This window comes from Micromys minutus (genome assembly GCF_963924665.1).
Source record: "Micromys minutus genome assembly, chromosome: 18".
Lineage (NCBI taxonomy): Eukaryota > Metazoa > Chordata > Mammalia > Rodentia > Muridae > Micromys > Micromys minutus.
Window position 1 is genome coordinate 51055751 of NC_137953.1, and position 13494 is coordinate 51069244.

Consider the following 13494-nt stretch of genomic DNA (forward strand, 5'->3'; position numbering starts at 1 on the left):
GGCTGAGGAGGCGTGGGTGACTGAGGTCCACAGAGGGCTGAGGAGGCGTGGGTGACTGAGATCTACAGAGGGCTGAGGAGGCGTGGGCGACTAGTCCTGTTTATATATCAGTTTATTATATATTTTCAAAAGTGATTTCACTTCACACAAAATATGGTTTTAAGATGCATGAGCTCTTCTTCAGTTGTTTTCTTCTTATATACTGACCGATAACACTGGATTTAACCTGGGTAGAATTTGGTAGAAAATGTACAGACAGTTTCATCAAAACATAATTGAACAACAACAAATTGCAAACTAGAAAGATCCAGATTCTATAGTATTCTTTTTTAATATTGAGCTTGAAGAAAATTTGTCCTTTAATGCAGTTGATTATGTCAAATTATTCCATCTAACCAGAAGTTTTTAGGATGAAAGCATTTGCAAATGTAAAGAAGTTCTTGAATATGTGCCTGTCTTCGTTTCCCTCTTCCTCTAGATGTTCCGGAAATCATTGGTACAAATGTTTGAAGAGAGAGGATTGGACTGTATCTTCTTGGAGACTAATATGGGTTTGAAGAAACAGTGTCACATGGTCTATGAGTGTGTCCCTCTCCCAAAGGAAGTGGCTGATATGGCTCCCATCTATTTTAAGGTAATTATAAAAGGTTTTTTCATACATTCTTTTCTTTTTTCATCATTTGGTTTTGGGGATGTATTTATAGTAATGTTTTTTTTTTTTTTAATATCAATACCAGATTTTAGATTCAAAAGGGAGGTAAAGCATATAATAGTTCAAGCACATTTTTGTATGAAGAATTTTGAACTTTTTTGTTTAGTGGTTTGCTTAGAAGTATAAATAAGCTATCAAATAGTAACTTCCAGTTTCCTTTTTAATTAAATCATTGTTTTACCATGTCAAGTCATAACTATATAAAAGTAAACTCCTGCGTTCACAAATAGGAATAACAACCTGTAAGATATATATAAATTTGGTTTAGTTGAATACTAATTTCACCTTAAAATGTGTTAGTACCTATCTAGTTAACTTTTTTCCTCTTTTTTGGCATTTTTATTTTTTAATTTTTAAAAACCACATTACAGTAAATCCATCCGGATAGCCCAGCTAAACTGACGTTTCCTTTTAGATCTTTCTGTAGTGTTTGGTTAGGCAGAAAAGTTCTCTTAGTTTACAGTGTCCCAGTTACTGCAGATCAAACTGTGTAACATTCTTTTTCTTTCCTTTTTTCCATTGGATATCTTACCTATTTACCTTTAAATGTCAGTCCTCCCTCTCCCCTCCTGCTCACCCTGCTTCTATGGGGATGCTCCCCCTCCCACCTACCACCATAGCATTCCCCACACCAGGGAAGCTAGCATTCAAGGACCAAGGGCTTCTCCACTGATGCCAGACAAAGCCACCTTCTGCTGCATATGCGACTGGAGCCATGGCCCCTCCGTGTGTGCTCTTTGGTTGGTGGTTTAGTCCCTGGGAGCTCTGTGGGGGTCTGGTTGGTTGATATTGTTGTTCTTCCTATTGTGTTGCAAAGCCCTTCAGCTACTTCAGTCCTTTCTCTAAGTCCTCTATTGGGGTCCCCGTGTCCTGTCAGTCAGATAGTTACCTGCAAGCATCCTCATCTGTATCAGTAAGGCTCTGGCAGAGCCTCTCAGGAGTTATTCATATCAGGCTCTGTCAGCAAGCACTTCTTGGCATCAGCAATAGAGACTGGGCTTGGTGGCTGTAAATGGGATGGTTCCCCTGGTGGGACAGTCTCTAGATGGCCTTTGATTCAGTCTCTGCTCCATTCTTTGTCCCTGTATTTTCTCCTCTGAGTATTTTGTTCCTCCCTTCTAAGAAGGACTGAAGCATTCATATTTTGGTTTTCCTTCTTCTTGAGCTTCATATGGTTTGGGAATTGTTTCTTGGGTATTCTGAGCTTTTGGGCTAATATCCATTTATCAACGAGTTCATACTATGTGTGTTCTTTCTGCTTGGTTGATTTCAGCTGTGAGTTTGATTATTTCTTGCCCTATACTCCTCTTTGGTGTATTTGATTCTTTTTTTCTAGAGCTTTAAAGTGTTCTGTTAAGCTCTTAGTGTATGCTCTCTCCAGTTTCTCTTTGGAGACACTCCGAGGTCTGAGTTTTCATCTTAGTACAGCTTTCATTATGGTCCATATGTTTGGGTATGTTGTGCCTTCATTCTTATTAAGTTGTAAAAAGTCTATCTTTCTTTCTTTCTTTCATTCATTCTTTCTTTCTTTCTTTCTTTCTTTCTTTCTTTCTTTCTCTCTCTCTCTATTTCTCTTTCTTTCTTTCTTTCTTTCTTTCTTTCTTTCTTTCTTTCTTTCTTTCTTTCTTTCTTTCTTTCTCGTCCTCCCTCCCTCCCTCCCTTCCTTTCTTTTCCCTTCCTTCCTCGTCCTTCCTTCCTTCCTTCTTTCCTTCCTTGTTCTTTCTTTCTTTCTTTCTTTCTTTCTTTCTTTCTTTCTTTCTTTCTTTCTTTCTTTCTTTCTTTCTTTCTTTCTTTCTTTTTCTTTCTCCCCCCCTTTCTTTCTTCATTGACCAAGTTGTCATGAGTTGAGCATTGTTCAGCTTCCATGTGTATGTTGTCTTTCTGTTGTTTTGTTGTTGTTGAAGACCAGCCTTAGCCCATGTATGGGATGTATGGGATTATTTCAGTCTTCTTGTATCTGTTGAGTCCTGTCTTATGACCAGTCATATGGTCATTTTTGGAGAAGGTACCATGAAGTGCTGAGAAGAAGGTATATTCTTTTATTTTAGGATTAAATGTTCTATAGATATGTAAGTCCATTTGTTTCATAACTTCTGTTCATAGTTTCACTGTGTCTCTGTTTAGTTTCTCTTTCCTTGATCTGTACATTGATGAAAGTGAGGTGTTGCAATCTCCCACTGTTACTGTGTGTTGTGCAATGTGTACTTTGAGCTTTAGTAAAGTTTCTTTTATGAATGTGGGTGCCCTTGCATTACGAATATAGATGCTTGGAATTGACAGTTCATCTTTTGGTAATTTTTTCCTTTTATGAGTATGAAGTGTCCTTCCTTATCTTTTTGATAATTTTTGGTTGAAAGTCAATTTTATTCGATAGTAGAATGGCTACTCCAGCTTGTTTCTTGGAACCATTTTCTTGGAAAATATTTTTCCTAGCCTTTTACTCTGAGGTAGTGTCTGTCTTTGTCACTGAGGTGTGTTTCATGTATGCAGCAAAATGCTTGGTCCTGTTTAAGTATCCACTCTCTTAGTCTATATCTTTTTATTGGGGAATTGAGTCCACTGATACTAATATATATTAAGAAATAGTGATAGTTTTTTTCTAGTTATTGTGTTCCAGGCATTTCCCTCTTTGGACAGTTATTGGAGTGAAAGTGGTGGTCTCACCTCTGGGCTTAGGAGTGAGAGCTTTCCTGGGAGACCAGCTCTCTCCTGGCAGGATTTGGGTATGGAGGGCTGTGGGACAACCTTAGCTCTAGGTGTAGATGGAGACTGGAACAACTTAGAAAGTTCCATGTCTATGTATTTTTTTCTTGCCTTTAAAAGGAATCTCATTTCTTAGAGTAATTTTTCTTTACTTGTTACTTCCTTGTTGTAGGGTCTGAAATAGATTTTTCTAGCCACAAATCATATATAGTCTTGATGTATAGAAGAAGAATAGTAAAATTAAGTGAATTTATTTGAATAGATTTCTGTGATTTAAAAAAAAAATGTATTCATAGAGCATGCTCTATCTTAAATTGTTTAATCTTCTCAAGGACCACATTTTGTCACATGAAGTTGAGCTGGTCGTTACAGAGTTAAGAATGAGTAAAAGGCTGTTTTCTCGGATTAAACGTTCAGTAGTTCTAGTTTTATGTCTTTCAATTACGATTTTCACCCATTCATAACAACAGTCCCTCCTATGCACTGAACCCAGCATTCACCTAAGAAACCAAGCAGAAATCAGTTTCTCTGTATTTGCTACTCTGTTGATTTGTGTTCATTTTTCAAATGATTGTTTCTTAGAAAGCCATAATGGAATCTGATGAAGAATGGTCCATGAATAAGAAGTTGATTGATTTGTCGTCAAAAGATATTAGAAAGTCTGTGAGTATTAGGTTTTGGTAATATAAGAAATTACTGTAGTGTTAAATCTTTGTAAATGTCCATCTCTTGGTTTAGAATTAGGTTTTTCACTGAGTAAGTCAATGTAAAATAACTAAGGTACACATTGAGAAGAAAGTATTTTTATTCTCTCTGGCTTATAAAATGCCTATTTATTTGTAGGGCATTTTATTTATACAAATAAATCTTTTGTTTCTCATACCTTGCCCTTTTAGTCCCTAAAACAGATGTGGTGGCCCCTATTTTCTGCTGAGAGAGCATCTCAGGAGAAGGTCATTTTTGTCTTTGATTATAATGAAAAAAACAATTTTGTGTGGGTTTTATTTCAAATTTTGGACACCTCCCCATTTTTCTGTATCTCCTCCCTTTCTTCCCCTTCCATTTAAGAAAAAGTGTGTGTGTGTGTGTGTGTGTGTGTGTGTGTGTGTGTGTGTGTGTGTGTGTATGTGTGTGTGTGTTTCCATGTCCTTACCTTCTACTGTGTTTGTGACAGAACATCTTGTATACTATGTATAGACTAGGCCACCTATCCCAAGCCTCCAGGGATTTTCTTGTCTGCATTCAGTCTTGCCACAGGAATTCTGAGATTATGGGTTTGCAAGGCTACACCAATCTGTATTGGGTTCTGGGGATCCTAACTCAGCTCTTTCCACTTGGGTGGCAAGGACCCACTCAACCGTTTCCATGACCCAATTTATTTTTTTTTTATATAGACGTTTGTTGTTGGGTAGATTATGTGCTTACTACTTCTTTGTAGATGTGCTCAAGGATATACAGTTCAGTTATGACTTTCAGCTCCACTTTTTCATGGTATGTAGGCAATGCTTATATACTGACTATTTTTTTCTGGACATAGAATTTAAATTGAAAAGAAATTTAATAGGCATATAGATTGCTTTTGAATTTTTTTTAAATGAACTCATTTTCTAAGCTTTACTGCATGACTGATGTATGGAGTAGATCAGAATAGAGATGATGATTGCCTTCATGAGCTTACTATAACACAGACTCTAAATTAACCTTGCATGCTAGACCTGCTCTTCCAAATGGAGGGGTTTATTTGCTTGTTTGCTTGTTTGTTTGTTTTAAATACTGACATACTCGCCCGTTTATTGCTTGTAGAAGCTTTTCGTGCTCCTAAGGGTTCAGTAGTCTCATAGAAACCAGATGACCTGCAAACTCTAAAGCATTTCAGCATGAGGCCTATTTAAATAAAATATTTAGCCATTCCTGTTCATGTATATGTCACTGGAATATTTTCCCTTCATTTCTGCTTTTGGAAAGCCAGACATCTAATGCAAAACACGGGTGGTTAGCATCCTGTCATACTGAGCACCCAGTTCGTAGTAGATGCACATTCCATAGAACTAGCGAAAGCGCAGTATTAACTCAGAGGTAGATTTTCTGTAACTGTTTTCTGTTTCTTCCCTAAAGAACTGGGCCAGAGTTTTAACAGGGCAAAGGGAAAACAGTACTAAGTATCTTGTTTGCTCTTTACTTTTCCTATTAGCACATTAAAAGTGTTTTGTCCCTTTTTAAATCATCATAATTTTATAATAAATGTTTTTTCATGAAATTGTAATGACAGTCAAATGAAATTTCAACAGAAATGCATTTTTGCACATTTGGCACTGTAAGCACAAATTTTGGGCCATCTGAGTGCTTAAAAATCGATTTTCTAAAAACCAAGACTTAGAGTGCTTACAGAAGACAAGACATAGGCGTGGCTGCATGAGGAGCAGGACTCTGGCTTCATCATTAAGATTCTGAAGGTGGCTCACCTTGAAGCAGTAAGGCTTCAGAGGGTTTTTTACCAGAGGCTCTTCGGAGGTTGCAGTGCATGGGAAAGAAAGCAGGTAACTTCTTCATGCATCTTAGTCTATCGATCACTTGTAACTCTATCTGGTTTAGGGCCTGGCAAGATTTCCTCCCTCCATGTTTGCATGTCATCTGGTCTTGTCATTCTGCTGCTCTTGTTTAGTAACCGTATTGTTGAGGATTGTTGGTGCATTTTCTTTGTTGTGCCTAGGTGACACTATATGGCAACAGGGCCACCTCTCTAGTGACTTCCCCTGAGCCTTAGGTGTAGTAGTTACATTGTAGATGTGTCAGGTGGGATTCAGACCCTTCCTTATTTTATGCATTTTGTCCAGTTGTGGATCTTTATTACAGTCCCTGCCCGATGCAAAAATGGCACTTCTTTATGAGAGGTGGTAGCTATGCGTGTCTGTACTCAGAAGTATGCAGAACATAAATGCCATAGTGGGTTAGGACATAGTAGTAGGTTCTGTGACTTCTCTGGCCATGAGTAGTTGGCTAGGTTTGTAGAATCAAACATTCATTTTCTGCTGTTGAGTTGGCCCCAAGTCCCATTAGACAGCTTAGCTTTTGTTACCGTCAAGATAGAAGTGCCAGTCTTATGTGTGGAATTGTGGAGTGCTCCTCACTTCGGCAGCTTGCGTCATCTCTTCCTGTACTGTGAGAACCAGTCTTCAAGTCTAGTTCAGTTCCTCCACACCTGATTGCTTGTTCTCTTTTACTTGTTCTGAAACTTTAGATGTGAATGGATAACCTGAGGTATCTGAAGAAGCCAGTAAAGTAGTAGGGACCATGGGAAGAGGAGGTACGAAGGAGCTCCGGAGATGCGGGATTGCAGGGAGGCAGGTGCCATGACCGGGCAATGGGGAAATGGATGGCTTAACTGGTGATAAGGGAGGAGGCATAATACAGGGTGATAGGGGAGGAGGAGAGAAATAACATCAAGGACATTTGAAAAAGGCATAGTGGCCACTCACTATTCTATTTATTTTATTTTTTAATCATCTTTATTGGATGTTCTTTGTATTTACATTTCAAATGTTATCCCCTTTCCTCCCCCACTCTCATCTCCCCTTCTCCCCTCGCTTCCTTAAAGATATTCCCACGCCCAACCAACACACTATTCTGTAAGCCATGTTCTGTCTAACAAAAACTTCATTTACCGTCTTGGCAAGTACGGCAGTGGTACTGAGTGTTCGTGTCTGTGTTAGTTTTCTGTACTACAATGACAGTGGCTGTCTCACGTCACAGTTCAGAAGGTCGGAAGTATGAAATGCACTCTGTTGGGTGCCTCCTCCTGGAAGCTGTAGAGAGGAGGCTTTTTTATTTGTTTGTTTGCTTTCTTTTTTCTTTCTTTCTTTCTTTCTTTTTTTTAATGAACTGGGACTGAACCTGGGGCTCTGCATATAAGACAATTCCCACTGAGCCTTCTTTGCAACCTTAGTTTTCCTTACTAAGTACGTGTTCACTGCTCTTCCAAAGCCAGTTTTGAGCTGTTTGTAGCCAAGTCCTTGAACTTGCAGCCTTCCTACTTCAGCCTCCAGAGTGACTGACTGTAGGCCCTGCCGTCAGCTCTAAAGAGTGGATGCCCTGCCTTCTCAGTTGATGGAAGCTGTCTGCATCTGTGACTGTGACCTTCCTCTGCCTTCAAAGCAAAGAGTGAGACATGCCAGTGTTTGTGACGTAGGCCTTCTGAGTTCTTACAAGTCTCCTCATGATTGCTTGTGACTCACGTGAGTAACACAGCATCACAGTTGCCTTTCAAGACTCAGCTTGTTCACACCTTTAGTCCTGTTTGCCATGGAAGGCAGCATATTCAGGACCTACAGAAAGAAAAAGAAAGAGTGCTGTCACCGTGCATTTCTTCGACTGTTTTCTCAAAGTATCACATGCTACATGCCTAGTTACCTAATTTGGTGGTGCTGCGTCCAGTGGAACCTTCTTTCCTTTTGTCATTGGACCTCTTTGCACAGAGCATTTTTGTACAGGGGGTAGATGTGAAAGGAACAGTCTCCTAGAAGGTAAAATTTGAGCTGGGGACTTACAGATATGTCATTCTCGTGGATGTTTCTAGCAAACCTCAGAATGCTTTCTTTGTATTTCTCCTGAGACGCAAATGTTACAAATTGTCTGGCTTTTCACACTCATGAAAATCAGAAATTTAGAGCCTTGTCTGGCTGTTCTGTGTTTTTACTTTGTTGTTGATTGTTAAGGTCATACATAACTATTCTCTTTAAAATATAGAATCTAGTAAATATAATAAATGCATAAAGTAACATTTTTGTATATATACTATCTTGTTTTTTTTAGTTCATGTTTTGTATTACTTCTAATTTTATTTGATTTAGAATGATTCAAGATGAGTTCTCTGTTCTTTCCATACAGCACCGAACATCTAAAGGTGCGCCTTCCTAAGTACTCAAACCCAAGTATGTAGTCAGGAATATGTGGTCACTGCCCAGATGAGTCAGTGCTGATCATGTGGGGGTGTTAGAGGGGAAACTTACTGTATGCTGACCAACCTGAATAATTTCTAGTGATAAAACTTGGAACTTAGAAGAAAAACTTATAAACATACAAAATCTACTTAATAATAAAGTAAAACATTATAGCTCTTTTCAATCAGTATGGAGATTAAAATTCCCTTCCACTTTCTGTTTCTCTGTGTGTCTGAGCATGGGGATGTCTGAGCATGTGGGCATTTACGTGTGTGTGTGTGTGTGTGTGTGTGTGTGTGTGTGTGTGTGTGTGTGTGTGTGTGTTGTAGAAAGGGAAGAAGAGGATACTAGATTGTAAAATTAGTTTGGTAAGCTAAATATTGGTATATTTATTTTACCAGTTAGCTAAACTTATTTATATTTGAGAAGTATTACAATAATGAAGATTTTACGTATCTAAGCACAGCCACAAATATATAATCTAGCTTTCTCTTTCTAAGTAAGATATGGAAAAACGTGTATTTCTGAAATTGTCCTTTAGATGTATAGAATATTTGGATACCTTTTTCCTGTTATCTCCAAGAACAGGAAAGTATTTGCTTTGATTGTGAAGTTGTAGTCTTGATGACGGTCTGGCTGGATGAAAGGCTATCAGAATGAATTCTTTTCCTTAGAAGGTTAGGTCATTGGAATTTGTCATGTACGTTATTTTGACAGATGATCATTTTTCTCATGTTTGTTTACTTAGGTGCCCAGAGGTTTGCCTTACTTTGCTGTAGACTTTGGCCTTCAGGGAGGATTTGCCCACATCATTGAAGATCAGCACAAATTTCCTTATTACTTTGGAAAGGTATACTCACAAATTTGATAAAACCATAGAGTTTAGTGTTAATACTTCTTTGTGAAATAAAATTAAAAGTTTGATACAAAAAATTGATAAATCCTTCCCTATTGAAGTTGGGGGGTGAAATTAGGAAGTAAAAATAAAAATATCCAGGATACAGGATATTTGTGATAAAGTTGGAGACATCATTGTGTAACCAAACATTTTTGGCAGTGTGCTCAATAACTGTAATATTTTCCTTTGGACTCAGGCAGCTTTGTCCTGAAAAAATGATGATAATTGTTAACATTTATTAAGGGCTTACAATATACCTGTCTATTGTCCTAGGCAGTCATCTAGTGCTCACAGTAACCCTGCTGTCTAGATTTTGACATAAATATTTCTTGTATAGATAGGAAAAATCTGAACTATAGAAAGGTTGTATAACTTGTCTAGGGTTATTTGCTGAGTGAGAGAAACGTATATATATATTCCATTCATATCCCAGTCATTTGATTGCCATTAGTTTCTTTCAGGAGGGAAAAACAAAAACAAAAACCAACAACAACAAAAAATGTCTTCCTAAGAGTATATTCCTTAAATTAGAGGACTTCTTACTAAGCATCTGTAAATTCATGTCAGGTATTAGAATGAAATTAATTTACCATTTGCAGTTGGCAAAATGAATCTGACCTAGTTCAGGTCTTCTCTCATACTACCTCTCTCATAGGCACCTCGAATTATTGCTTATAAATTCTAGCATAACCCAGCCTGTCTTTCTTGAAATCACCACATAGCTGAAGATGTTTTGAGCCCCTGACTATCCTGCCTTCACTGAGTACCGAGTGTCCAGGAGCGTCCCGCCAGACTGTTCTTATGTAGTCTTGCAGACCACACCACAGCTTCATGCATGTCAGGTGCACACTCCCCACTCTATGAAGTTGTACCCCTGCCCTTGTTTAGGAGGTTTACAGAATGGTTTTTTGTTGTTACTCTGCAGAGGTAACCAACCAAATAAATAAAACAAAAAAAGAACTTTTTTTTTTACTTCAGTGAAAAATCCTGTTATTCACTAGAGATTTCTGACTGTTCTTTAGCTCTGGATTCATAGTTTAAAATTTTTGCATTAGAGAAAAGTATATCTCTAACCCATTGTTTTGTTTTTAAATTTTCATTGGAGAATTGCCTTTTTTTCAAATACTACTCATGTATTGTGGTTTATATGATATATTTTTAAGATTGCACGGTTGGTTTCCCTATATCTCAGAGCATGCTTTTCAGGAAATACTTGGATACTTCTTTGACCTGCTGCCAAAGCAGTGGCTCAGACAACAAGAGGGGATTAAGAAATGAACTCTTTCAAAATAAGGGAATGAAAACCCATCTTGCACATTCAGTGATCTAGACATGGTTTCACACAGACACAGAAACTACCCTTTCAGACTCTACTGTTTGGATGGATTGTTGCGAGGAATCTCTTGCACTAAATCTGAATTTGTCCAGTTTCTCCTATGAGGACATTTGCAGAGTCCATTCTTAATGACAGGTGGTGCCCTTTTCTGATTTCTCCATTAGGATAAATGTACATAGTAGTTTATTGTTTATTGGTTGGCTGGTTGGTTTTAGATGCCTTCATGAGCTGCTTTGCCAGTTCCCTTTCTCACTGCACAGATGACTCCTTAGCACTGGGGGTCTCACCACATTCTATGACGAGCTTGCCATTGACATATTAGTCATCTTTATGACCACAGGAATTAAATTTCACTTCCTTCCTCCCTTTTGCTGCTAATTTTATAGATATCCTACTGAACAACCAAGTTAACAAATTGCTTCCCAGGAGACATCACAAAGACTCACAAAGTTTGCAGCTGAGATTGGAAATAAGACTCATTTTATTTGACACTAATGTGAAATGTTTGTACATTGTCACAAAGAACTACTTAATATTATTCATATGATAAATGAGTAGGTTTGCTTTAATGTACTGTGTGTATGTATGCATATGTATATTTGTATGTATATGTGTGTGTATGTATATGTGTATGCATATGTGTATGTGTGTGTATGTATATGTGTATGTATATGTGTATGTATATGTATATGTGTATGCATGTGTATGTATATGTGTATGTATGTATATATGTGTATGTATATATTCATATCTTTTTTACTCTTTAAAAGGAAATCCTTGGTGGTATGCTGGATCTAGAGCCCAGGCTGTGGAGGAAGGGCATCCGAGAAAGCTTTGAGGACCAGAGGAAGAAAGCGTTGCAGTTTGCTCAGTGGTGGAAACCGTATGATGTCACTAAAAGCAAAAGCTCTTAAGTGTACGTTATGTGCCACTTTCTATACTGAGCCCATTCGGTTTATGTCTGTCATCTCTACACAGCTGTACCTTGTGCTCTAGGGAAAACAGCAGCAGCCGCCACTCAAGGCACTGACATCTACTCCTGGAGACTTGGCTTGGGTGACTATGGAGTGAGAGAATTGGGATTGCCGGCTCACATTCTTTCTGTGTCTACCTCTGCATGTTCCAAATCAGTTACTCTAGACAGGGACTTATTTCCAGAAGTCTAGCAGGGCTGCAGGAGAAAGTGGGTCTGCTTCCAGATAGTCTGCCACCTATCTTCCTTTGTGCTTTTTAAACAAGGCTGGATGTATTCAGTACTAATTGAAATTTATTTCCATAGTTTTCTGGAAGTGTTTCTTTTTTACTAGTAGCACATAGTATCACTGTGTATTATCTTGGTTAAAGAAAAGGACTACAGGATTAAGTGATAATAAAAACATTCATAAACTTGTTTGTTCTGGACCTTGAAATAGTCTGTATTTTGGTAATCTTAAATGTAATTACTCTAAATAACATACTTTTCAGTTGTTTGTAGTTCATATAAATCTAAAGTCTGTAGCCAAATCACTGTATTGGAGTTGTAATGTCTCATGTGTTAAATAAAGTATCCAGGGGGTGTTCTCTTGTTCCTACTTGATTAAAGGTACTTAGGTTTTATTGTTCTTAACATTTGATCTTGAGAAAACCTTGGATTTATAAAATATGAATTGTAGTATGTCTTTTGTAACCTGCTTTAAAAAAAATTATGATTTTTTTTAATGCCTAGAACCAGTGTATCAGTGTGATGTGTGCTCCTGAGTCACTCATTGCATGTTTATTTTAATGTCAGGTTGTCACTGTTTTCATGTATGTTATTTGTATGTTAAAAGGCAGATTTTTTCTTTCCAAATTTCACAAATGTGCTGAAGCTTAGTAGTTTTAATTTTCAATACAGTAGTTATAAATTACATCTAAATGTGTAAGTGTGTAATATAGAAAAGAGGTGTGATGGTTATTGTAGCCTTTTCAACTATTGGTTTTGCCACACGTCTTACATTCTTTCTCACAATCAGCAAGTTAAAACATTTGATTATAGAGTGCTGTGTTATGTAGATCGTTCAAAAACTGTAAATCCTGCCTCAGAGCCCGCTGCCTCAGAGCCCGCTGGATCAGGATGTGCCGTGTCTCAAAACCTCTGCGATCTGTAATAGTAGCTTTTATCTTGATTTTTTATGGCTGGGGCTTTAGTTTTTAATTACATTTTTTAATGCATTCACTTTTTATCCTGCTCACTGCTCCCTCCCAGCCACCCCTCCCCCCCACAGTCCTTCCTTCTGTGTGGGTGGTGTTCCCCCTGGGTATACCCTCACCCCAACACTTCAAGTCTCTTTGAGGCTAAGCACTTCCTCTTTACTGAGGCCAGACAAGGCAGCCCAGCTAGAAGAATGTCCCATTTACAGGCAACAGCTTTAGGGATTGGCTGGGGCTTTTGATGATTTGACTTTACTCTGCTTTACTCTGTGATGTTTAGGTCCTTGGCTAAAATGGCTTAAATATCTAGAGATGACTGAAATTGTTTGTTGAAAACTTCTGTTCTTTATACTGCAAATGTTGGCTCTGAAATATTCTGTGTAGGTTTGTCACTTACATATGCAGTGTCTTGATGGGGAACAGTTGGGGATCTTCTGTTACCATTTTCTTTTTATATGATAGCTTCAGAATAGTTGGATTTCCTCTCTTCCTTAAAACTCCCCCAGAGCAACTATTCCAAATGAAAGGTCCAAGAAGTGGGGTGAGCCAGCAGAACCCAGATGCTGATGTAACAGGACATTTCTGTGCTGTGCTTTTGAACTTATAACCTTCCTAAATTTAAGAAGAGTTGTAGGACTAAACATGGTGGAAGCCTTTAATCCCAGCATTGAGAAGGCAGGCAGGCAGTTTTCTTTGACTTAAAGGTCAGTCTGTTCTAGTCAGTTTCAGGAAAGCCAGG

At 38.1% G+C, this 13494-nt stretch overlaps 1 protein-coding gene across 2 annotated transcripts in view; it reads left to right on the forward strand.

The window, feature by feature from the left end:
* CWF19L2 (CWF19 like cell cycle control factor 2) overlaps positions 1-12383 on the forward strand; it is a gene marked incomplete at its 5' end in the record, with an annotated part of 52095 nt that extends 39712 nt beyond the window's left edge. Inside the window, 4 exons of one of the 2 annotated variants that reach the window (XM_080932488.1) lie at positions 479-634; positions 3998-4078; positions 9101-9202; positions 11357-12383. In XM_080932488.1, the coding sequence (XP_080788614.1) occupies positions 479-634; positions 3998-4078; positions 9101-9202; positions 11357-11500 (483 nt within the window). In that variant the 3' untranslated portion in view covers positions 11501-12383. The remainder of the gene's footprint in view (positions 1-478; positions 635-3997; positions 4079-9100; positions 9203-11356) is intronic. The other variant, XM_080932487.1, reaches the window with a different exon arrangement.
* Between the last annotated feature and the right edge of the window lie 1111 nt (positions 12384-13494).